The sequence below is a fragment of the Phallusia mammillata genome, chromosome 2, assembly GCF_965637545.1.
Source record: "Phallusia mammillata chromosome 2, kaPhaMamm4.hap1.1, whole genome shotgun sequence".
Taxonomy (NCBI): domain Eukaryota; kingdom Metazoa; phylum Chordata; class Ascidiacea; order Phlebobranchia; family Ascidiidae; genus Phallusia; species Phallusia mammillata.
Genome location: NC_137253.1, coordinates 32,024,762 through 32,051,499, shown reverse-complemented (window position 1 = coordinate 32,051,499; position 26,738 = coordinate 32,024,762). Strand labels below are relative to the sequence as shown.

Below are 26,738 nucleotides of genomic sequence, written 5' to 3'. Positions count from 1 at the left end.
CAAAGATAACGTTTACAAATGTTCTATACAAATCGTGCAAAACACCGCAAATATCTTCTGACAATATTCTAATTTCCACACCACGTCTTGGGCCGGATACCATACATGTCATGCTTTGACCTCTGACCGTTTTGCTTGACTGACCACGATAAAATGGCGCCAAACTGTGGAACAACAATCTTCACTTGGTTTTTGTCGCTTGTTGTCTTTTTTCCTTGGTTATAAGTGTTCAAACTTTCTTTTGTGACTTAATTTAATGGACGCAGGAAATGTTTCATTAACAATACAGTCTATGTTGTTCAGTGGGTGCGAATTTTAAAGCACAAATAAAGAAAGTAAGCAAATGATATGTAGAAATGAAAAAGGTATCATACAATGTTTTTAGCGTAAATAACAATGTATAAACAACTGCCGTAATGTTTTTTATTTGCATAAACTTGATAGTACTAAGGTTTTCCTTTCCAAGGCAAATATGCGGGACTGTTAAATTATGACATTTTCTCAATCGTCACATATTCTTACATTGGCACAAAAAGTAACAGTGTTAATTTGCGAAAAATCAGAAAGGAATACTAAACGAAACAGTAAAGGACAAAAACAACAAGAAAAATGACCAAACATTTTTTTGGCAATTTGATGTTGTAGTGGTTCCGCCACTAAATTGTTTGTCATTGTTTGGATTAGCTGTTGAATTTCCAGTTGTTGCACCTGTAAGATATGTTAAACAGGTTTAGTTTATTTGGTTGGTAACAAGCACCATAACAAACAAATGCACTAAAACCGAAAGTTACACCTTGTCAATTAAAACTAGTAAAGGTGGGTGCCACCATAACTTTTACATATGATATTATGTATCAGGGCTTGTGTTACTTTATCAGCTGGTGTCAGCTTATTTACATACTTACACAATTTTGCACAGATACTTAAAAGTTTACAGATTATATGCATGCACACAGTATTTCAGCTATAGACTACATAATATACAAGAGTATTAAACAATTTCTTGTTTGTTATGTTTACTTACAAGTGATAGGGACACTGCAAGCCTTTAGCATGACAGTAGGGCCATTGCAGTCTTTCTCTCTTCTGGTTGAACAAGTGCGAGTTTTGGATAGTTGGCCTGGACCACAAGTTACACTGCAGGTTGACCATAATGTCCATGAACTGAACACTTCAACCAAAAAGATTGGTAAGTTTTCTCTTTTTTTATATGTTTTAAGGATTGTGATTTGGTATGTTTATTGGTAACTTACAAAAGCGATTAAATGAAAGAGCATCTAATTTTGACTGTACCATGAAATATTTCATTTTTTCAATGTTGTTATGACACTTTTTAACATTACTTATTCATGCAAAACATGCATGTTTGATGTGAAAAATGTTTGCATTTATGCCATTAAATCAGATATTATAACTAATTAGTCATACCACATATACTTTGAATCAAAATATAGTAAAACTCATTACATGGGCATGCTTGAGAGTTGCAGTTCTGTTGATCAGTTGATGAACCTGCACAGTTTGTGCCAGATGCACCACGGTTACAAATGCGCAATCGAGTCTGGGTACCAGTTCCACATGTTTGTGTACAGTCACTCCAAGGTGCCCATGGACTCCAAGCTATAACACATTACAAAAGTTATCTCTAAAGTTTTTTTGTTTTTGTGATAATGTGTTACCTGATACAGCACATTTCGGCTTTGTGCATTTGTTGGTTTCTGTATGATTTCCAGCACAGTCTGAGTTCACACCAGTATTGCAGGCTCGACTTCTTGAAATTGTTCCTACTCCACAAGTTACAGGACATTTGGACCAATCAGACCAGGAACTGAATGCTAAATTGTATCAGTAATGTTGCAAACCGGTTTTGAAAAAGGAAACTATCTTCCTTACTTAAACAGATTATTTTTTCTATTGACTGTAGCTAAAACAGCAACACATTAAAAAATTTTAAAAGTAAAAAACAATTGCAGATTTTTTTTCTTACCTGGACAAGGTGGGACATTACAGACATCAGTATCTGATCTAGATCCTTGGCAAGGTGGGCCACTGTCGCCAATTTGACACACCCTTGTGCGTGTTTTGCTTCCTGATCCACAAGTATGGCTGCAACCACTCCAGGTCTGCCATGATCCCCACACTATATGAAGTACCGGACACATGTTGTAATTGGAATAAAGCTTGTAGGGGTAACGCTTTCCCATGTACTATACAAACAAAGTTTCGCAAAGAACAATTTGTGTTTTGATTGATTAAATCCAATTCAAATCCACACAGTTAGCAGAGCATCAGAAAGATTTTATTGTGAAAGTATTGTGAAATGTTTGAGGTTACCTGAGAGTGAGCAGGAAGGTTTGCTGCAGGTTTCTGTGGAGCTCGTTGATCCTGTGCAGTCACTTGAAATTCCTGTACTGCATGACCTTGAATGACTTCTTGTCCCACTGCCACATGTGACTGAACATGCATTCCATGTTTGCCATGGTAGGAATGCTGAATAAAAGTGTGTTGAATGTTAAAACTTTTACTACATCAAGTTCTACATTGCGTTCTCATACATGGCGAAGACTGTGGACTTGATACTTGTTTAACCTTTGAGGTGAAGTAATGTTAAAATAAGACTTTCGAAGTTATATTATACAACAAGGCTTTTTGCAACATGTATTTTTGTTGGTTTTCACAACACATATTTTTTATTGCTTAAAAACATTATTAATGTCATCAATCATTTTGTGGTTTCACCTAATTTGTAGTGGTGAAGGTAACTAAAATCTATTTTGGCTCAATCCTTTTTACTTGAACATGTTTGGTGATGTTACCGAGTGAAAGGTAACCTTTTAAAAATTCAAAGAGTTTGCATACAAAATCAAGTTTTGGTAAATTGTGGACAGAAAACTTGTAAAAAAACCTATCTTTTGTTCAAATTAGTTTTTTTTCACCAAACAAGATTACTTCTAGCCAATTCATATACTTACTTGGACAAGCCCTTGAAACGCAGGCGACTGTTGCTGTCCCCTGCCCAGCACAAGTTGGACCACTATTGCCTTTCGTACAAGTTCTCGTTCTTTGCCGATTTCCTCTCCCACATGTTTTACTACAGGAAGTCCAAAGTGTCCATTGAGTCCAACCTTGAATGGTTTACAGTTGCTTTATATCGTAAAATTTAGTTTAATATGTCTAACTGCACTGTATTTTCTATGTGTGTGGTGTGTGGCAACGTAATGCAATAAGCCGAATAATTGACAATTTTAATTATTTGTCAATAGTTTTTTGGTGTCCTTGATTCGCCGACCACTGATTTTTTTCTCCTAAATGACCATTTTCTTTGTCTAACAATTAAGCAACGCCCACTCAAGTCTGTGAAACGATAAGATAAGTCGAATGGAAGGATTTTTATGACACCTATGAAATAATCTGCAGGCCGTACTTACGGCTGACTGTGCATTTCACATCGTTGCACGAGTCCGATTGTCTTGGTTTTCCACGACAATCGGTCGTCCTTCCACTACCACATCTCCTATCTCTTGATCTTAATCCTGGTCCGCATGTCTTTGAGCATCTGCTCCAGGTTGTCCATTTGGAGAAAGCTAGAATCACAAACATGTTTTTTTATGAAGGTACGCAGGTTAATCATGATCTTAGTATGTTATGTATTTAATGATACCTGTGAGAGCGTGTTTTTTTATTCTCAAGTTAATTACTTCTTGTAGGTCTTGCGCTTTAAATAAATTATTTTGTGTGTACAAATGTGGAGAACTGACTCTGCTGTGGGTAATAGGTTTGTTTTTAGAGCAATCAAATGTACCAATGATCCTATTTTGAAATTGTGTAAAGCTTGCAAGTTTCCTTTTTTCCTACCGTTGCCTTAACTTACATGGACATGTTTGTCGGTTACAAGTTTTACTTTCGACAGAACGTCCTTGACAAGCCGGTTCGCTGTTGCCAAGGATACACGCCCGACTCCTCAGCGTTTTACCGTGATTGGGGTCAAGGGTGTATTTTTGTTTAGCATGGCAACACCAAAGCGAGTTATGCTCAACTTTTTAACATTATTGTTACACATTGTTGTTTTAATTTTGCTAGTAATCATAACTTGCCCGCCTCCTTTGCATTTCTTCAACCAACTTAGTGTTTTCGTTTTTTTGGATCCCTTTCCCTGAAGGGGACACATTGTTTTTGTCCGTATTTTTTTGCTTCAAACGTATTTAGATTCACACACATGATAGGAATTTATTCAAATTTGATTCTCCCAAATTTTGACCCCGGGTGACCCAGCGGTTCACCCACAGGCCCCCAAACCGTAAATTTTTGAAAACGGCTCTACGTACTATAGTGCATGATCCAGGAGTTTCATACTTTGTTTGTCGGTGCATTGTAAAGTATCCCAAAGTATTTTGTACCTTTTAGTTAGATTCACCCCATAACTCCGAAATATTTGTTTTTCGGTTTACCGGTCCCGAAGTTCCGAAATACAAGCCCTAATGTGCTGAAATTTTAAACAATTGTTTGCCGTGGGTTCCTCGTTTAGTAAATACATTTTTAGCCTGATCAGTCGACTGGTCACATTTACAATCCTGAATATGTAAACCTTCATGCACTATAGTACAGAAAGCCCAAGAAAGTGAATGGTCTACGATTGCTGCGGTTTATTACAGAGCGGGAGATCTATGCTCTGCTTCACTCATGGCCAGACGTTTTACGAGGCAGTCGTTTCGGTACTTAGAAATCAGCTGATTTAGCGCGGCAATGCTATATGGTTTATTAGGTTAGCATACTGTTCTTTGTTACTACTTTTGTATATGTATGAGAATATTATGATTTATAAAGAATATGGACAAAACCTTTAAAGTTTCGTTTGATGCTTTCTGCTAATTTGTCCTTAAGAGTCTGAAAATAACCGGAATATTTTTTTAGCGTAATCAATTCCCATAAACACCTCATGTGTGTAGAATAAATGATGTGTATTGTAAATCGGTAAATATGATAGAATGCATGAAATATATAGGAAATCCTTCTAGTTTTTACCTATAATGGCCTAAAACGCTTTTGGTTCGACCATGATTCAAACAAAAACATGTTTAGTTGCGTAAACTGTTCTTGTATTCAAAAAACCTTTCTTTTGTTCAAATTAATTTTATTTTTAGTTCACCAAACAAAATTACTTCTAGCCATCTCAGATACTCACTTGGACAAACCCTTGAATTACAGGCGACTGTTGCTGTTCCCTGTCCAGCACAAGTTGGACCACTATTGCCTTTGGTACAAGTTCTCGTTCTTTGCCGATTTCCTCTCCCACATGTTTTAGTACAGGACGACCAGGGTGTCCATTGGGTCCAACCTTGAACGTTGCATGATTTATAACATAATGTTTAGTTTAATTTATCTAACTGCACTGTTTATTTGCTCGTGTGTGTGGTATGCGGGCAATGTAATGCAATACGCCCGATAAATGAGTTGAGTTGAAAGCACTAATTATTGTCTTTGTGTTTTTGGCGTCCCTGGCTGGCCGATTTCCTCTCTTAAATGACCGCATTCCTTGTCTATTAATTGGGCAATGCCCACTCAACTCTGTGGAAAGATAAGCCGTAGGCCTACTTACGACTGACTGTGCATTTCACATCGTTGCATGATTCTGATTGTCTTCGTTTTCCACTACAATCGGTTGACCTTCCACTACTGCATTTCCTACTTCTTGTTCTTGTCCCTGGTCCGCACGTCTTTGAGCATCTGCTCCAGATTGTCCATTTGGAGAATGCTAGAATCGCAGACCATAATTTTTTTTTATCTAGGTAGACAAGTTATTCATGACTTTATAGTATGTTATGTATTCAACTCCGTGTAAGAGCTCATTATTGTGTCTGTTTTGTCAATTAACTTTCTTTTTTTCTTTGGGATTGATAACATTGGAGTCATATTTTTCCATAATTTTGTACATACTTGGACAAGTTGTTCTTGTGCAAGCTTTTCTGTCTGTTGAAGAACCTCGACACGATGTTCCGCTTCCTGCAGAGCAAGTTCGAGTTCTTGTCTGAGTTCCAGATCCACAAGTGACAGTGCAAGATCCCCATTTCCTCCACGAGCTCCAAGCTTCATAAGGAAAATAATTTCGTTTCCTTTAATGATTTTTGCGAAGCCCGTGGCAGCACAGGCCTGTCAGCCGACTGGTTGCAGCTTTGGGTGTATTTAATGACTAAAAATGCTTTGTATTAACTACTTTCCAACATTTTACAATTGATTATAAACTCCGTTGTGCAACAAGTTACTTCTACTGTTGCCGCTAGTCGTTTGTTTATAGTTTTGTTGGTGGACAGTTACTTATAATGCGTATGAAGTATGAAGGCCTTGAACGTTTTTAGTTTGTCCATGATTTAAACAGAAACATGTTTAGTTGCGTATTATTTTCCTTTCTCCAAAAAAGCTTTTCTTTTACTCAAACAAATTATTTGTTTACCAAACAAGACTACTTCTAGCCACTTCAAATACCCACTTGGACAAACCCTTGTACTGCAGGCGATTGTTCCTGTCCCCTGCCCAACACAAGTTGGACCACTATTGCCTTTGGTACAAGTTCTCGTTCTTTGACGATTTCCTCTCCCACATGTTTTACTACAGGATGTCCAGGGTGTCCATTGGGTCCAACCTTGAAAGTTGTATGAGTTATAACATAATGTTTGGTTTAATATATCTAACTGCACTGAATTTTGATCGTGTGTGTGGTTTGTGGGCAGCGTAATTCAATAAGCCCGATAATAGAAAGAACTATTTATTGTCCATAGTTACACTCCGTCTCATACAAAGCACTATTTATTGTCCATAGTTTTTTGGCGTTCCTGATTGGCTGATTTCCTCTCTTAAATGACCACATATCTTGTCTACTAATTAAAATCCGTTAAAAACGCATTTTAGAAAAATGCACAAAATATATTAACGGAAAGCATTTTTCTTGTTCACATCCTGTCTGGTTGTTATGTAGGGCTTGTTTTTGGTGTTTTGTATCATTACTTGATGTTGTACAAGCGATCAGTGTGCATGATGTAGTTTTTCTTTTCAACCCGGAACAATCGCTATCGTTTCCGCTGCTACATGATCTTGTTTGTTCTTGTTGTCCACTTCCGCAAGTTGCTGAACAACTGCTCCATCGGCTCCAATTGCTTAAAGCTGTGACAAAAAATTATCCTATTTACGTTAATTTGGCTCACGAGTTACTGCGCTTGTGGATTGCATATCTTTTGCTTTTTTTAGCTAATTAACTTTCATTTTTCTTTGGGATTGATTACATTGGGGTTATTAGTTGCATATTTTTCGATAACTTTGTACTTACTTGGACAAGCTGATCTCGAGCAATTTTTTCTATCACTTAAAGAACCTTGGCATGTCCCGTTTCCTGCAGAGCAAGTTCGAATTCTTGTCTGACTTCCAGATCCACAAGTGACAGAACAAGATCCCCAGTTCCTCCACGAACTCCAAGCTGTAGAAAAGAAGTTTACATTTCTACGAACAATCATTTCTGCTGTAAACGTTAAAAGTCTGTTTTTCTTCATTTTTAGCGAAGGTGGTACATTATACCAGTGGTCTTCAACCTTTTTTGAAAGCGACCCCAATTTAAAAGAAAATTGAAACAGCATTTACACGCGACCCCATTTTTTCCGATGGGGGTAATGCCGAAACTGAAACTATTTTTAATGTAAATATACCCGCTTAATTTTCAAGTAGACTTCAAATATTAGCATTCAGTGTGCATTATTACGCTCAAATGTTAGAACCCAAAAGTTTTATTAAATTTGGCCATACCAGTTTGCGGAAATCAGTTAATTTATGTATTTTTCCCTATACCCGCTGTATTATTTTGGACACAATAAGCCAGAGGTCGGCAACCTTTTAGGTGAGGCGTGCCAATTTACGTGTTATTTCCATGTGTTAATGACCTCGCGTGCCAACGTTTTTCTAAATAATAGTGGCGCATGCCAGCAGATATCAATAATAATGAGAAACCAGAGTGTTTTGTGCACATAGGGCTGAATTTTAAGACAATGACATGATAAAAACTGAAAACAAGCTGTGTAACTGGTTAAATTGTTACTTCAATATAAAAACGGAAATCGGTTGGCGTGCCATGAAAAACCACCTCGCGTGCCAGCCTTGGCACGCGTGCCAGGGGATGCCGACCCCTGCAATAAGCCATTCATGAGTCTTTATCGCGTAACAATGGGTTGGATAACGTTTTTTTATGTAGACTATTGCATCACAATGATTAGATTTTGACACGAGGTACTAAGATGTACTGCAAAACATGAGCAAAGGTTGCGAACTGGGACAAAACGTGCCATTTTTTTGGTAAAGAACTTAAAAGCCGATAGATTGAATTAATAGCGACCCCAGAAAAAGTTTAGGCGACCCCACTTGGGGTCGCGACCCACAGGTTGAAGACCACTGCATTATACGAATGAAGTTTTGCTTTAAATTGTGCTTCGGGTCAGCATTTATAATTTATATAGTTGGTGCAATCATGTTCAATTGCATGACCCCACCAACCTTTTGGCATAAACTTTGCGTTTACGTTTTTACCTTGTATTAATATTCTCAATGTTTTGCCGTGATTGTCGGTTTAAGATAAATTTGGCTACATTTAGTGCCCTAAAAATAAACACAGACTGCAATCAAACAAGAGTGTTTTGTTGTTTAGCATGGCAACACCAAAGCGAGTTATGCTCAACTTTTTAACATTATTGTTACGCATTCTTGTTTTAATTTTGCTGGTAATCATAACATGCCCGCCTCCTTTGCATTTTTTCAACCAACTCAGCGTTTATTTATTTTGAAGCCACATGAAACCTGGACTGTTAGCGGCATATTTCTTCAGGCTTGTTGAACTTACTTGGACAAGCTGGTCTCGTGCAATTTTTTCTGTCACTTAAAGAACCTTGGCACGATGTTCCGTTTCCTGCAGAGCAAGTTCGAGTTCTTGTCTGGGTTCCAAATCCACAAGTAACGTTGCAAGATCCCCAGTTCCTCCACGAACTCCAAGCTAAATATTGCCTGCGTTTACGTACACATCCAAACCTTTGCTTTATCCACAAACTTATGCGAAGCTCGTGTGCAGCACGGGTCCGTTAGCCGACTGGTTGCAACTTTGGTTTTACTAAATTACTAAAATAACTTTGTATCAATTATTTTCCAACATCTCACTATTGATTATAAACTCAGTTTTTAACCTCTTTTTTTCCAAACTAACCGCAGTTCAATTATCCATCGTACAGAACGTGTATGACGTCACGTGTCAGGTTATAACCATGTCTAATCCAAGCACCAATGCAAGTTTGCACGTGCATGTATGCGGGTTCATATCATGACCATTAAAATGCAAAAATAAAGACATTGTTATATGTGTCTGCGCTGAAGATAATTTATTGTTCCGTAACTATGCAGAAGATAACGAAATTATATGGATAAAGGAACACACGCAAGCAGTGAAATTGGATGATGCAGGATTGCTTATCAAGCGCATCAGGGGTATGGCAGGTTAACCAGTGGTATAAGAAAATTGAAAGAAACTAGCAAGCGCAAGCCTTTCGTTTTGCCTAAAGTCAAACTTTACTCTTGTAATTGTGAAAACAGAATATGTAAATTTTACAAGTTACATTGGACCAGTGTTACTGTTATAAAGCAACAGACGTTTCGACGCGTCAAACGGGAAAATGACTCACGAAGAAACACGTCGTTGTTGCAAATTTTATCCCTGTGTTAAGTTCATGTTTCATGCATGTTTGGCATGTGACCTATTTAGTTTTGGCATTTGCTTATGATGTCATAACCGGAAAAACTCGCTCGAAACTGGCAGAGACTTTTGAACTTCTTAATATAGTTGACCTTCTATCGTGAACAACTGCTGCGGTAACTCATCAGACACACGGAAAAGTTGCCAAGAACATTTCAAGCAAACAATCTGTTGACCGACTGTATAATAATAACCCATCTCTAGAAACATGATCCGCGCCAGTGGATGGCGACACTACAACTATTTGTTTCCATTTCGACATGGACATTATACTGAATTGCAAAAACTTATAGTCAAAAAGGAAATTTATGTATTCACGGGAATCCTAATTAAATGGTTTTGGCCACGTTGTTTTGTTAAGGTTTAAGCTGAGACGCTATTCTACAGGGCTTCTCAAACTTTCTTGCTCAGCGACCCCCTTTAAAAAAAATCTAATTGACCTCTTGACGGGTAGGCTATAGCCTATACACATGAATGATGTTTAAACAAAAAATTTAAGCGCGTATACTGTGACAATGTCATAATAACGCATGGTGTTTCGCGAGTATAGTATACTGTACACTTTGTAAAAATTGTGTGTCGTTTTATATTATTTTTATTATTAACATCCTTTGTTGGTAAAAAATAAACTTCTTGCCATACAGAATCCTTGTTAATTGCTATTTGGGTTTGTTTACACCAGTTTGTACGTTTAATCGGTACTCGTCATGCGACAATTAACCTCGGCAGCTCAATCCCGAACATAATTGTTTGCTTTTCTATGTATATATTTCTAGTAATTTATCACTTACTTGTCATGGGATGGGAAGTATTCAAACGACTTCCTGTTACTTCTGTTTCAGCCTTGGTTGCCTCGATGGAACCCCTGTTATGTAACGTAATCAATTAGTTAATAGAGTTAAAGTCTTCATTTGTAATTGCCTTGTCCCAAGTAACGTACTTACCGTACTTAGTTTGACGTTTTATTATTTATCATTGCCAAAAATCATACCTTACCTCACGGTTTGTGGCGTTACGATGTCTGCGTGAACGGCGGCAAACAAACACAAGGCAGCAAGTAAGTCGGTTCCACTAAATCCGCGTTTCGTTTTCATGTTGTTTGTGAAACCATGCACACGCTGCCAAAGAAATTGTTTTAAGATAGCTTTAAGTTTGGATGTTACTTTTCAAAACATTTACGTCTACGGAAAAGAAATGCGTAATGTTAGCACAAATTGGCATCCATATTTAAAAAAAAGTGAAAGCTACACACAGACTTTCAAAGTTATGAATATCTTTTGTCAACAACTATCTACGTTTGAACTTAATGGTTTTGGCAAATGCGCCTTTGCAAGCTGCTCTTTAGAAACACAACCCACGGGCCAATGCCTGTCTTTGTAAAACTAAAAAAAAAACGGATCAGGATTATGGAACTTTTTGTTGTCTGCTTTTTTCTTCTGACGCTTGGCTTGGGTGATGAACTTCATTTCAACGTCGTTTTGGCTCAAACACCACATGACTCAATAGCACTTTGAGCTGCGGTTTTATTTTGGTCACCAACGAACTACTGTGTTTCTTTACATTTACTAAACGCTGCAGGAAATGTCCCAAAGGACTTATGCAGTACTTTGTCATTTAAACCATCTCATGTAAAAGCTTCCATAGCCTATACATCATAAGCTACAGACAGTATACACTGTTTCGACCTATATAAGGTCTCATGGCTTTTCAGCCTATTACTTCCAACAAACTGGAGTGCCGCAACCATAAAGTTTTGAGAGATGGTTTCTCGGATGGAAACGGACGCTTTGGTTAGGTTCTTTGATTGTTATGTGACTGTAAATTGTTACTTCCTGGATTGTTGGAATGTTTCAGGTAAAGGATTGAAGATTAATGTTACAAATAAATCATGATTTGTTTTAATTCGGCGCTAGGCTTTTTGTGCATATTATTGTCTTATGTCATTTGGTCATAATTACACAAATGGACAGTCTCTTGTGATATCTTTGGCACTTTTATCCTAGACAAATCTTTCAGTTTAATGTGTTAAGGCCCGTTTACACTATGCGCGATACGCATAGTGTAAAGGCTCGTTTACACTATGCGTATCGCGCTCGCTCAAACCTGCGTAAGTTTGTTTATTTCATTTTTTCTGTCTGGTTTCGCGCTTCACTGATTTCGGGCGCTCAAGTCTCGTAGAAATGAGCGAGCGATCGCCTACCGAGCGTTTTTCTGCGTATCGAGCTGCTTGAACCTGCGCAAAACGATTTGTGTTATCGCTGTGTGCGGGTTTCTGATTTAAAAAAGTTGGTTTATTTGCTAAAAATAAATGATGGCACGCTCTTTGCCTTCAATTTAAGTATTTATTACGTGGTTATGATTGCATGTTGTGTTTTATTGTGTTTAAATATTGTAATTAATTGCATTTAAAATGTTCATTTACCCTAGCACAGCGGACTACATGTTATATAAACATGAAAATGAGATAAACATTCCACCAATCTATACAACAACATCCAGAACAATCCTGTATGATTACCAAGATGCAAAATCATGTTTACTAACAAAATATGATTTAATTTAGATTGAAACAAAGCTTTTTCGATCTAAAATAGGTAACAATAAATTTATGTGGTGATTTATGGTCATAGACAGTTGCTGTGAGCTAAAAAAGACGTCTAGTATATTATTTAGTAATCTTAGGTACGCACCGATAATCGCAGTGTAAACGGGAGGGGTCGCAAGGTTAGGTTAGGCGCCGCTAGTGTAAACGGGCCTTAAACGGGCCTTTACTCACCCCAATTGTCCATAAATATTTTTGTCCTATGGTCCCACAAACTTCTTACGATTCAGTTACACAGATGAACCCTGAAATATCTGAATGATTTTCTTGAATTTTAAAGGCCAGGCCTATTAAAGGCGTTGTCAGCCGGTCACCAAGCATTCACCACCATATGGCAAGGTGAGTCCCGGAAAGACTACTGTAGTGGGTTCGAATCCAACCGCAGGCTAGATTTTGCTAGCCTACGTCTTGCGATATGGTGGTGAATGCTTAGTGACCGGCGGACAACGCCTTTAATAGGCCTGGCTTACTATGATTTATGTATGAGTGTGCCGTAATCGCTGGTCTGCATCGACGCTTCAGGGCCGATCCCAGCTATTCATCTATGTCTTAATTGTTTAAAAAAAATTTTTTGTCTACTGAAAAACAACAAACATAACATTTACAAATGTCTTACACACATCGCACGAAACGCAGTAAATATCTTCTCCAATTTCCACACCACGTCTTGGGCCGGATGCCCTACATGTCATGCTTTGGCCTTTGACCGTTTTGCTTGACTGACCACAATGAAATGGCGCCAAGCATTAACAACAATCTTTACATGGTTTTGTCGCATTTTTTTTTCTTTCTTAGTAGTAAGTGTTAACACTTTGTTTCTGTGACTCGATTTAATAGACGTAGGAAATGTTTTATTAACAATACAGTCTATGTTGTTCAGTGGGTGCGAATATTTAAAGCACAATTAAAAAAAGTAAGGCAATGACAGGTAGAAATGAAATGAAAAATATATCATGCAATGTTTTAACAGAAGCAATAATGTATAAACAACTTATCTAATGTTTTTTATTTGCATAAACTTAAAAGTACTAAGATTTCCTTAGGCAAATATGCGGGATTGTTTTATTATGGCATTTTCCTAATCGTCACGTATTCTTACATTGGCACAAAAAATAAGTGAAAAATCAGAAAGAAAGACTAGACGAAACTATAAAGGACAAAAATATCAAGAAAAATGAATAAACACTTTTTCGGCAATTTGATGTTGTTGTGGTCCCGCCACCAAATTGTTTGTCATTGTTTGGATTAGCTGTTGTATTTCCAGTTGTTGCACCTGTAAGATATGTTAAACAGGTTTAGTTTTTTTCAAATTAAGTCCAATAAAGATGGGCGCCACTGGAACTACTACATATTTTGTATCAGGACTTAAGTGTGACCTTATTAGCTGTTTTCAGCTGATTTAAAAACTTACAAAATTTTGTTTGTATAGACATGTAGTGTTTACAAATTATGTGCATGTGCATTTAGCATTTAACCACATAGAATGCAAGAGTGTTAAACAATTTCTTGTTTGTTATGTTTACTCACAGGTGATAGGAACACTGCAAGACTTTACCATGACAGTAGGGCCATTGCAGTCTTTCTCTCTTCTGGTTGAACAAGTGCGAGTTTTGGATAGTTGACCTTGACCACAAGTTACACTGCAAGTTGACCATGAAGTCCATGGACTGAACACTTTAAAGAAAATATTGGTAAGCTTTTTGTCTTTTTTTGTTTGTTTAAAGGATTGTGATCTGTTATAGTTATTGGCAACTTTAATTAAAATAAAATTAAATAAAAGAACATCAAGTTTTAGGTCTACCATGAAATATTGTTGGTATTTTTAAGTTGTATTGTCACTTTTTAACTTCACTTATCAACGCAAAACATGCTTGTTAGGATTAAAAATGTTTGCATTCATTAAATTGAATCAGATAAGTAGTTAGTTATACTACATATATATATTTTAAACCAAAATACAGTAAAAAAACTCATTACATGGGCATGCTTGAGAGTTGCAGTTTTGTTGATCAGTTGATGAACCTGCACAGTTTGTGCCAGTAGCACCACGGTTACAAACTCTTAATCGAGTCTTAGTACCAGTTCCACATGTTTGTGTGCAGTCGCTCCAAGGTGCCCATGGACTCCAGGCTATAACACATTACAAACGTTGCACCTAAAGTTCTTAATTTTTTTGGGTGAAAGTGTGTTACCTGATACTGCACACTTCGGCTTGGTGCATTTGTTGTTTTCTGTATGATTTCCAACACAGTCTGAGTTCACACCAGTGTTGCAGGCTCGACTTCTTGAAATTGTTCCTACTCCACAAGTTACAGGACATTTGGACCAATCAGACCAGGGACTGAAGGCTAAAAAATAATTTATAATTAACAGTAATGTTACAATAAAACAGTTTTAAAAAGGCAGCTATCTATTTTACTTAAAATACTTGTTTTTGCTATCGACCATAATGTGGCAAAAAAAAGCAACACATTATTACCCTTTAAAAGTGAATTTGACTTCAGAACAGTTTTTATTACCTGGACAAGGTGCTACATTGCACACATCAGTATCTGATCTAGATCCTTGGCAAGGTGGGCCACTGTTTCCAATTTGACACACCCTTGTGCGTGATTTGCTTCCTGATCCACAAGTATGGCTGCAGCCACTCCATGTCTGCCATGTTCCCCACACTATATTCAATACAGGATGTGTTATAATGGGAAAAAAAGCTTGCAGTGATAAAGCTTTCATACATATTACATAAACAGGGCGTCTCAATGAGCAAATTGTTTCCATGTGTTTTGATTAATTAAATCCCATTTAAATCTACACAGTTGTCAGAGCATCAGTTATGCAGTGACATGATGTAAGGAATTGGCTACCTTGGTGCAATTTTAAGAAATATTGTGAAATTGTTGAGGTTACCTGAGAGTGAGCATGAAGGTTTGCTGCAAGTTTCTGTAGCGCTTGTTGGTCCTGTGCAGTCACTTGAAATTCCTGAACTGCATGACCTTGAACGACTTCTTGTCCCACTGCCACATGTGACTGAACATGCATTCCATGTTTGCCATGGTAGAAATGCTGAATAAAAGTTTGTAGCATGTTAAAAACCTTTACTACTCCAAGTTCTGCATTCGGTAATCATACATGTTGAAGACTGTGGAGAAAGTTATACAATAGCCTTGAAATTATATTGAACAAGAAGACTTTTTGCAGCAGATATTTCAAATGATGATTTTTACAATGCATATTTTTGTTGCTTAAAACATTATCATTTTTTTGTCAAGTTTTTTTGTGTTGATTGTAACTAGCTTCTATTTTGGCTCAATCCTTCTTACTTGGACATGTTTGGGTGTTGCATTTTCCAGAGTCTGTTGTGACTCCTACACAGGTTGGACCACTATTGCCTTCATCACAAGTTCGTTTCCTGGTGTATTGTCCACCACCACAGCTCTTTGAACATTGTGTCCAAGATCCCCAAGGAGCCCATTCTGTCATAACAAAAGAATTGTATCTTTGAAGGTGTCCACAATTATGTTGAGTTTAAATAAGGGTATGTTGTATTGTGTGAGGATTTTTAAAGTTCTGCTCGATGCTCTGTAAGAGTGTTTAAATTTATGTTGTTTTGTTGTACAAAATAAAAAAAGGCCATATTTTTGCAAACAAGTTCCAAAACACAATCTGTGAGAAGGCTTTACAATGGAAACAAAATGCTTTAAATTAGGGTGGTCAAGCAGTGGCCACAATTGCTTTCATATCATAACATAGGACTTGCTTACTTGAAGTTTGGCATGTTGGTTGTCTGCATACTTTTCTATCTTCAGAGTTTCCCTGACATTCTTGAGGTTTTCCTGAACTGCAAGTTCTTGTTCTAGTTTGTTCGCCAGTTCCACATGCGGCTGAACACTGGCTCCACTGACCCCAGGGATCAAAAGCTAAGAATGATGTCTGGTCAGTTGTTGTACCGTAAAAGCTGTATGCACAAGCCAAAAAGCCACAAGTCTTGGCAAAATCAGGTCTACAGTGGATATTACAGCTGCTCAAGATGTTACTGAGTGAACCTTTTCGAAATTCGAAAAGTTCGATTACAAAAATCAAGTTTTTTTTTGTTTTAATTAATTTTCTTTTTTGTGGCGAACAAGATTACTTCTGGCCAACTCAGATACTCACTTGGACAAACCCTTGAGTTGCAGGCGATTCTTGATGTCCCCTGCCCAGCACAAGTTGGACCGCTGTTGCCTTTGGTACAAGTTCTGGTTCTTTGTCGATTTCCTGTGCCACATGTTTTAGTACAGGACGTCCAAAGTGTCCATTGAGTCCAACCTTAAATGATTAAAAGTTGCGTTAAATTATAAAATTTGGTTTTATATGTTTAATTGCACTGGTTTTTGATTATGTGTGCTATATAGGCAACGTGATGCCATTGACCGAATAATTGAAAATATTGTTTATTATCCATAGTCTTTTGGATGTGCTTGCCGACCACTGATTGAATGACCACATTTCTTGTCTACTAATTAAGCAATGCCCACTAAAGTCAATGGAAAGATAAGTCGTCCTTACTGCTGACTGTGCATTTCACATCGTTGCATGATTCTGATTGTGTTGGCTCTCCACTACAATCCGTTGTCCTTCCGCTACTGCACCTCCTACTTCTTTCTCTTGTCCCTGGTCCGCACGTCTTTGAGCATTTGCTCCAGGTCGTCCATTTGGAGAATGCTAGAATCACAAACGTGTATTTTTATGAAGGTAAGCAGGTTAATCGTGGCCTTATACGGTATGTTATGTGTATATAATTGTCTGTGAGAGCGTGGTTAAAACATTGTTGTGTCTGCCTTGTACTATAATGTCAGTTAAATGCTTCTCGTTGGTCTTGCGTTTCGTATTGATGGCCTAAACGTTTTGGTGTGTAGAAATATAAAGAACGGACTCTGTCGTGTGCAAATAGGTGTGGCATGCAAGTTTTCTTTATTACTTTAGTTGACTAAGCTTACATGGACATGTTTGTCTGTTACAAGTTTGGCTTTCCACAGAAAGTCCTTGACAGGTCGGTCCGCTGTTGCCAAGGTTACATGTCCGACTCCTGCTTCGTCTGCCTGACCCGCATGACCTTGAACAAGCGCTCCACGTGCCCCACACTCCCCATCCTACAAGCAAAAATGTTTTGTATAAGAATGCTTAAACTATGACTAACAAAGAAGTAGTAAATCTTTTCTTATTAAAAAAATCTCCTTTCAAGTAAAGCAACTGCGACGATCCAGGGAAGTAGTAATGATTAATTTTCAGACAATTAAGCAGCCACTTTTTGCGGTACTTTTGTTAAATAAATTTGCTAAAGAGGGAAAATGCACCCATTTTTTGCAGAAACTAAGGCAAACTTGCGACTTGCGCAGTATTTTTGTATCCTTACTAGATGTGGTACAAGCGGTCAGTGTGCATGGCCTAGTATTTCTTTTCGACCCGGAACAATCGCTTTCCCTTCCGCTGCTACATGATCTGGTTCGTTCTTGTTGCCCACTTCCGCAAGTTACAGAACAACTGCTCCATCGGCTCCAATTGCTTAAAGCTGTGACACAAAGATATTGTCCAATCTAGTTTAGTTGAGTTTATTCCGCTTGGTGAAAGACAACATAGCGACACAATTGCACCAAAACAATCACCAAGCCGGAAATAGCTGCAGAACGTTGAAACGTTATGGAGCGTATAAAAGTGTCGGGCACAATTGGTGGATGAGAGCCAAAATGCGCTACAGCTACATACACTTTATCGTTAGTTTAACTCGCAAGTGGATGCGCTTGTGAATTGGATATCCTTTGTGTTATTTAGCCTATCAATTTGTAGTTTTCTTTGTGATTGTTGATATGTCTCAGAAATTAGGGGTTGTTAGTTGCTTACTGTTTCCATAACCGTGTACTTACTTGGACAAGCTGATCTCGTGCAAGTTTTTCTATCACTTGAAGAACCTGGACACGATGGTCCGCTTCCTGCAGAGCAAGTTCGAGTTCTTGTCTGAGATCCAGATCCACATGTAACAGAACAAGATCCCCAGTCCCTCCACGAACTCCAAGCTATAGAATATAAGTTTACAGTTTTGCAATTAAATAATTCTGCTGTAAATGTTATGGGTATAATTTTCATCATTTTTAGAGAAGAATAGCGTATAATACGAATGAAGTCTTGCTTTGAATTGTGCTTTGGGTCCATATTTATATAGTTGTTGGAAAGATGTTCAATTTGATGAACACATTAACTTTTTAGTGTTGTGTTCCAGTTACTACGTTATTCTCAACGGTTTATTCTTTATTGGTTTTAGATTAATTTGGCAACTTTTACGGCCCTAAATTTCAGATATTTGGTTATCAAGCAGAAGGAAACCTACTTCTTTTTGGGGCGCAAGTTGCTTTCTGGCAAGGCTTCTGGCCTGTGGCCGATCCTTGACATCTTGCTGTAGAACCTTGGGGTTTAATACAATTGCGGCTACGTGCGCTAGTTCCTGTGCCACAAGTCTTTGAACAGGCCGACCATTGGGTCCACTGTGAATATCCTAAACCAAATTAGAATTGTTTATCTTTGGTAACTTGTCACAATGCAGAAGTTGTTGTAGCACATCACTCTTGATTTATATTTTGCTTGTAAGCCTAACATATCCGCTACTTTTGCATTACTCCAGTATATTAATCTGCTGTATAAATTTATTTTGGAGTATGCATAAAACCTGGGATGTTGGTGGCATATTTATGCAGGCTTGTTGTACTTACTTGGACAAGCTGATCTCGTGCAAGTTTTTCTATCACTTGAAGAACCTGGACACGTTGGTCCGCTTCCTGCAGAGCAAGTTCGAGTTCTTGTCTGACTTCCAGATCCACAAGTGACAGAACAAGATCCCCATTTCCTCCACGAACTCCAAGCTACACGAGGAAAATAACTTCGTTGTCTTTACTGACTTTTTAAAACTAGTGTGTAGCACAGGCCTGGCACCGACTGGTTGCAATTTCGGTCTCACTATTGCTATAAGAAATTTGTGTTAATTACTTTTCATTATTTCACCATTGATTACAAACTCAGCTGTACAACAATTTGGTTCTACTGCGGGCGCTAGTTGTTTGTTTATAGTTTTCATAAATGCGTTGGCGAATAGTTTACTCATAATGCACATGAAGTATTTGTATAAAACTTTACCATGATTTAGATAGACGCACGTTTAGTTGCTACATTATTCTTAACCTTTTTTCCCGTACTCGAATCGTTGGACAAAGTTTAATTTTCCATCAAACATTTAATTATCCTAAAAACCTAACAGATAAAGTTATCAAGCAGAAATCAAACCTACTTCTTCTTTGGACGCAAGTTGCTTTCTGGCAAGTCTTCTGGCCGGTGGCAGATCCTTGACATCTTGCTGTAGAACCTTGTGGTTTTATACAAAGTCGGTTTCGGGTGCTTACGCCTGCCCCGCAAGTCTTTGAACAGGCCGACCATTGGGTCCACTGTGAGAAACCTAAACATAGGTTCGGAACCTTATATTTCTGGAAACGATCCGACAAGGCTTACACCTAAACTAGCGAGTTGCTGTTGCTAGTTCTCGATATGTAAGTGATTTAAGCTAGATGTTGTTTACAAAAATAGTGAAAGATAAAGTTTTATGCGGCAAATACCTACTGCTAATCGCGAAACTTCCAATTTGTCATTCGACCGTTTTTTGTTTGTTGACCAAATGTACTTTAGTACTTACGTGCAGCCGCTGGACATGCAGGTTTAGTGCAAGCCTCCTGCGAAGTTGCCAGGCCTGTTCTGCATGTTCCTGAGCATCTCCTCGTTCTTTTTCTTGTTGATGATCCACAAGTTGCCGAACAACTTCCCCAAGCTGACCAAGCACCCCATGTACCCTGAGATGTGGCTGCGAAAAATAACCGTGTTGTAGCTGATAAACAAAGTTTTGGATGATGCTTAATACTATTTTTGATAGGATTTTGTTCGTTTTCAATACCTGTACATTTGTTGAGGGCTAGGACTGTGTAATAAATAAAGTGACATGCAATACTCTGCGTGATAACAGATAAACAAATCTATGGTTGTTAATGACGATGCTTGGTGACAGACATTTGCTTGTTTAACAAACATTGGCCAGGCGAGCCAGATTCAAGAAAGTACTACTAATAAACTGTTTATGATACGTGCATAAAATTGATTTTTGAAAAGGATATTCTTAAATGCAAGGTCTTTTATGACCTTTTCTTCCTTTTATGCATTGCTTTCTTGTAGTTACAATTTACTTTTCTATTCTACATTAAAGTGGACAACATTTTGCACACGGCCGTATATCTAACTTTATATCAATCAGTCCGTCAACGCACGCCCCTCTCATCCGGTCATAACACGCCATCTGTACTCGTGACAGGAAAGTCTGTATAGATGAGCTGTGGCCAGATTTACTCTTAATTGTCGTGCAATGTGTCTGTAAATTTTGCTGCTATTTGTGGCAACGTTTCACTGGTTTTGTGGTCTATAAGGATTGTGTTATAGCAAAGCGTGATGCCATTTGGATAGAGCCTGCTTAGGGAAATATCTTCTGTTTATTGATAAAACTTACAGGATGATTGACATCTTTGCGTGTTGCAGTTGCCCGTTTCACTTGCGGAACCTTGGCAATCGGTGTCGGTTCCAGTACTACAGGCGCGGGTTCGAATCCTGGTTCCACCACCGCATGATTGTGAACAACCTTCCCAAGGTCTCCAGTCGTTCCAACCTACAAATACTTTATTAAGCTTTGCTGCCAGGCATACAGTCAGTGGTGGGATTCAGCCGGTTCGCACTGGTTCTTTAGAACCGTCACACGAAATTTTATGAGATCAACGAACCGGTTAGCATTACTTGTTACTGTCAATGGACTTTTGTAACAGCACCGGCTGAAAATTATGACTTTTGTGATAGAACCAGCTGACAAAACAAAATTGAATCTCATCACTGCATACAGAAATAAACAATTGTTACTCGTCCCGGAAATTGTTATTGCAAATTAATCGACGTTTCGACGTCTCATAAGATACGCCCTTACCAGTATCTATCTGCAGTAGAATATCCACAATTTTCCTTATTTTTTGTACAAGAGCCAAGGAACGTACCTGGGCAGGGTCTACCGTTGCATGGAAAACTTATTCTGTTGGATCCTGTGCAGTCTGACAGCCTTCCGGTGCTGCAAGTTCTGGTTTTGGATTTTTGTCCGCCTCCGCAAGTTGCTGAACAAGTGCTCCAGTTGCTGTCCCATCGGCCCCAACCTGAAAACGTTAATGCGGAAAGTTAAGCAAAGGCTTCTTGCTGCAGGTGCCTATTTTGTGTTTGAATTTTTTGACTACTTGATGCTTTTTAAATTCCAAATCTTCTAAACTGAATTTCTTGAGTTACCAAATTTGCTTAAGTGACCATAATGAATTTTGGTGCATTAAAACCAATTGGTTTGTGAAGACACGGAAGTGTAGGCATTTAGGCTCGAGGATGAGCTAGACAAGAAGTCAGGAGTTCTTAACCAGCGGTGCGAGAACTGTTCCTAGGGGGTGCGGGGATGCTGAATCACTAAGGTTGGTTAGGTGTATTCCATATAAATACAAAAACCCAGGGGCGTGCGAAAATTGGTTGGTGATTTGAAAGGGGTGCAGCAAAGAAAAAGGTTTGGAACCACTGGTCTAAGTAAAACCTTTACGACATAGGCTTCACAGATGTAATCCCGAAACCCAGCTAGTCTTTATTTTGTTGTAGTTCAGTATTAGTTTTTCGCGTTAATAAACAAAAGATCATAACAAAGTGATCCTTACTTCCCGCCTGTTGTGATCCTCCAGTGCATGGAATGTTTATCGAACATTTGTTATCCACATCTGATGATGGACTGTATCTCCCAGGCACTAAGCAGTCTCTGGTGTAGAATGTGTTACAATATCGGCTTCTACGTCTCGTACCACCGACCCCACATGTCTTTGAGCAAGCTGTCCAAGTTGTCCACTGAGACCAAGCGGCAACTGACACAAAAACAAACTGTTTAGGTTTCTAACGCTTTGTTTGTTGGAGACAAATTAGAAAAAAGACGGTCTGTAAGTTAGGCAAAATTTCTGTTGCATGGCGAAAGCAAACCAAATGTTTCAAGTCGATGGTTTTGCGTGTTGAGTTAGGCGTGCAGTTTCAGTTGGTGCAACGATGTTTTACAAATAAAAAATGGTATTTACAAAAAAGTAATTTCATGAAAATGATCAATGACTCAATGTTTTGCACGAACGTTAAGTCCAAGTAGTCTACTTCGTTTGATGGTTAGTGTGCTTTTTACCAACCTGGCGGAGTTGCCGAATCTCTCGCTGGATTGGTGCAGAGGTTGTTGACGCATCTGTCTGTTGCATGGCATTCACTACAAACTGGTCCAGTAACGTATGGACGCCTAAAGATTGACAAAATGAAATTTTACTTTGTTGCCGCAAGTTTTTAAATTTCACCTTAATTTATTGTGGAAAGGATGCAATAGATATAAACTTTTCCAACCACATCCTAAAAAGGTTGTGAGTTCGAATCCCACCACATGCTACAACATTTGTTAGTCTCATTGGTATGTCATAACGCGACGTATCAGGGATGGAAGAATTTTAACTTACAAATGCACATGTAAAGTATGAGTTTTTTGTAGAGCAGAAGTAGTACTGCGGGTCTGTGTTGAGAAAGTTGGCTTCATAATACGGTTAACTAGTAATGGCATATTAAGGAAATGGTAATACAGTTTTTTTTTTGGTTTTTAAAGTTGGTTCTGGGTTGTATTCTTTTTTGATTATGTTGCAGAGCAGTTGGTTTATAACCTGTAGGTCGCGAACCCCGTGAGGGTCATTTGTTCCTGTAAAGGGAGTCGCGAAAGACTTTTATAAACTATAAAAAGTAAAATATCCCCGACATTTTTTAGTAAAACACCTATAACTAAAAAAATAAATATTGACTTTACAGTTATACTTCTGTATTTTGGTTCTTCTATAACAGCCCCAACGAGTTTAAAGTCTAAAAAAATATGGTCAATTTGGAGAGCGGGTCGCGGGATGAAAAAGCCTAAAAACCACTGTTCTACCGCGACCTGCGTTTAAAGATTGTTATTTTCTGGTTTCAAATTTAACGTTGTGCTGGTTTCTCACCTTGTAATCCAGTTTCCACCAGGAGCGTAATCACAAACCATGATGGTCGCATCTGTCCACGTTTGTCGGCCAACTTTGACCGCTGAACATTTGCTGATTCCGCAACCAACCTTGAATGTTGGTCCCCATACCATCTGCGTTAACACAGGTTTTACATGGCGTTATTCAATGTAAGCAACTTTAGATGTACACGCTGTGCCCACACACAGGTCTATGTGACTCATTTATATGCACAGAGATACATAAGCACCAAACTTTGTTTCAAGGTGATTCTTACTTGCGTGTATCTTTTACATCTGTCTGTGGCAGTGCACTTGTTTGTTTGGTAGTTGTAGTATTTTCCCTCCTCGTTCCATCTTCCAGTGGCTTGTGTTGCCCACTGGTTTCCAAACGTGATTCCTGTCGACACGTAGATGTTTTCCTCGATGCGATTAAACCGCTGTAATTTTTTGGCCTGCACCGAAAGTTTTCAGTTTGTTGATCATGGAATAAATAATTGTGTTTAAGGAATGTGCACGCGACATTAAACAATTGGGTTTGTGATTCTATTTCATTTTATTGGTTTGAGCTGGTGACCAGAACCGTGATTGTTAAAATGTTTACAATAAGGTGAAGTAAATACATAAGATCTTGGCTTTTTTTTTTCTAATCTAGGCAATTTCCTGCCTGTAGGGTCTCCATATTTAAAAAATAATAAAGAAATACAATTAATGGGTAAGGATTGTAAGGATTCAATCGTGTATGGAAATCTCTTTTGTTTATTTTGGATATCAAAAGATATACGAAACATAATTTTTTTTGTTGAATCCCTACACAATTTTTTTGAACAACAACAATCCAGGCTTAAAATGACTGCAAAAATGTCAAATTACCCTGTTAATTCCAAACGTGCATGTCTTTGCGTAAGCGATGGCAATCCTTGCAAGGTCGTCATTCCACGTAATCTTCATCATGTCAGCTGGTGGAGGGTTTGCTGAGCTTCGGGCTGAATTGTGCGCGTCCACTATCGCATTCTTGAGCGAAGCTGTAAGATTACTTCCGTTAGCGATATTCGTTTAGGCATTGAAAACTGTTTACGACCAACTTAACGTGTACATGAAAGTAGCATAACTAAGAAAATTTGCCATTTGTCCTTGGTTGGGCTTTTTCTAACCTTGGAGATTCAGTTCAATATTATCTTGTCCTTGCGTGCAATAGTGACCTATATTTAACTTAGTAATTTTGCTTCTGTGGGACATAGACCTATATTTAACTTAGCATTGACTTCTGTGGGACATAGCCTAGTTGTTTTAATCATGGTAGCCGTTATATATAATTTGTTTTATGACGGATAGTGTTAGGGTTTAGCTCTAAATCACAATTTCAGTGTTTGTTGAAAGTTATTAACACTGATCCAAGGCGCTCTAAATGTCCACCTAAAATGGAAGTGCGGCGGTGCGTTGTATGCAAATGTACATTTTAAAAACCTGATCAAAAAGAAGTGTACGACAGGCCGGAACGTGTATAACGTCACATGTCAGGTTATTAGCATGTCTAACTAAAACACCCGTACAAGTATGCATGCGTTTGTGCATTTAAGTTATTGGTGTCCCAACCCAAAGTAAACTGCAGAGAGCAGATTTATCCTTCTCTTGCTGTCAGCCCTACTGTTATAACAATATTGCTGTTTTATTATGAAGTAACAGACGTTTCGACATACGGGACACCTTAACCAGGAGAATGACGCACTAATGAACACACGGGGTTGTTGCAAATATTCTCCGTGTGCTTATTTGTTGTTTTAATCAAGTTCGGCATCTGACCCCTTTGGTTTCTGCCTTTGCTTTTGATGTCCTAACCAGGAAAACTCGCCCAAAACTCACAGAGGCATTTGTGATTGCTTCGGTCTGCCTAATATAGTTGATCTTTGATCGTAAACATTTGATGCAGTGACTCATCAAACACAGAGAAAAGTTGCCGAGATTATTTTGAGCAAACAGTGCATTGTCATTGGACGACTTAATGAAATATCTCAAGAATCTAGTATTTGCGGCCGGGATGGCGACACCACCAGTAAAACTAAGTTACTTCTTGTTTCAGTTTCGGTATGCACGCTTTGTTAATTTGAAAACTTATTGTCAGGGAATGAATTTATGTCTACACAGGAATCCTGACTTAATAGTATTTTCACCCGATTGTTTTGTTACGGTTTAAGCTAAGCTTTTTACCACACACTTGTAAAAAAATGATCGTCTTTTTACTTTGTTAACATCCATTTGTTGTCGACTTGTTACGTTTTTTAGCATCGAAGATTTGTTATTGAACCAGCTTGGATAATTTTATTGGTACAAAATAAACTTCTTGCCATACAAAATCCCTATTATATGGTAAGTATATTCCCACTGCCTTGTAGATTAAATCGCAACTCGTAATGCCGAAAACTTCACAGAAGGTTTGTTTTAAGACAGTTTCATACTACATACATAATTGTTTGCCTTTGTATATTTAGGCTATATTTATTGCAATCTATCACTCACTTGTCATTTGGTGGGAAGTAATCAAACGACTTCCTGCTGCTTTTGTTCCAGCCCTGGGTGCCTCGATGGACCACCTGTTAATTAACGTGATCAATTAGTTAATAGATTAATAGAGTTGAAGTAAATCATAGTATGCCAGGCCCGTTGAAGGCGTTAAACCGAATGCTTGGGAGGCAGGCTTGATTCGGTACAACGCCTTCAATAGGCCTGGCGTATTATGATTTAAATATGAGTGTACCGTGATCGCTTGTCCACACGAATGCTTCAGGGCTAATCCCAGTATGAATTTATGTTCATCATAGCTGGAGTTTAAGTATTTATTTGCAATAACCGCTTTACCTTGTATGTTTTAAGCCACAGGGAACGTGTGTAGTTATAGTTAGCTTGACGTTTTATTATTTACCATTGCCAGGGAGCAACAAAAACAACAACAATGAATCATCGAAATCATAGCTTACCTCACGGTTTGTGACGTTACGATGTCTGTGTAAATGGCGGCAAACATACACAAAGCAGCAAGTAAGTCGGTTCCACTAAATCCATGTTTCGTTTTCATGTTCTTTGTGAAACCATACACGCTGCGAAGTAACTTGATTTTTTTTCTTTAGCTGTAGTAAGTTTGTATGTTACTTTTTAAAATCTACGGATAAAAACGTGCAGTGTTAGCAGTTTGTTATGAAAAGGAACCAATCTTTTTTTAGGCCTGCTCAGTTTAA

The 26,738-nt window shown here is 38.2% G+C and overlaps 1 protein-coding gene across 1 annotated transcript; it reads right to left on the bottom strand.

Moving 5' to 3' along the window:
• Window positions 1-247: 247 nt before the first annotated feature.
• On the bottom strand, window positions 248-26,738 carry LOC145213322 (SCO-spondin-like). Its single transcript, XM_080081551.1, has 43 exons — window positions 26,481-26,738; window positions 26,023-26,096; window positions 24,379-24,530; window positions 23,784-23,960; window positions 23,507-23,640; window positions 22,670-22,773; window positions 22,163-22,363; window positions 21,476-21,628; window positions 20,944-21,099; window positions 20,086-20,250; window positions 19,687-19,851; window positions 19,115-19,264; window positions 18,736-18,900; window positions 18,275-18,424; window positions 17,767-17,922; window positions 17,351-17,503; window positions 16,920-17,075; window positions 16,527-16,679; window positions 16,136-16,291; window positions 15,695-15,847; window positions 15,282-15,437; window positions 14,894-15,046; window positions 14,567-14,722; window positions 14,352-14,504; window positions 13,902-14,048; window positions 13,505-13,647; window positions 10,769-10,890; window positions 10,564-10,637; window positions 8,873-9,022; window positions 7,319-7,465; window positions 7,000-7,155; window positions 6,485-6,637; window positions 5,935-6,084; window positions 5,597-5,752; window positions 5,183-5,335; window positions 3,429-3,584; window positions 2,973-3,125; window positions 2,335-2,490; window positions 1,988-2,140; window positions 1,680-1,835; window positions 1,468-1,620; window positions 1,025-1,171; window positions 248-708 (listed from the first exon to the last, which is right to left on the bottom strand). Exons 1-43 carry the CDS (start codon window positions 26,576-26,578, stop codon window positions 560-562), a joined length of 6,363 nt encoding a protein of 2,120 aa, XP_079937677.1. The 5' UTR covers window positions 26,579-26,738; the 3' UTR covers window positions 248-559.

Excerpts from the sequence above, each read along its gene's own strand:
- LOC145213322 (XM_080081551.1), bottom strand. The coding sequence starts at position 26,578 with ATGAAAACGAAACATGGATTTAGTGGAACCGACTTACTTGCTGCTTTG. Across the intron at positions 5,753-5,934 it reads CACAAGAACAACTTGTCCAA|CATTCTCCAAATGGACAATC; the intron begins GTATGTACAAAA and ends CTGCGATTCTAG. Across the intron at positions 3,585-5,182 it reads TAATTCAAGGGTTTGTCCAA|CTTTCTCCAAATGGACAACC; the intron begins GTGAGTATCTGA and ends TTGTGATTCTAG.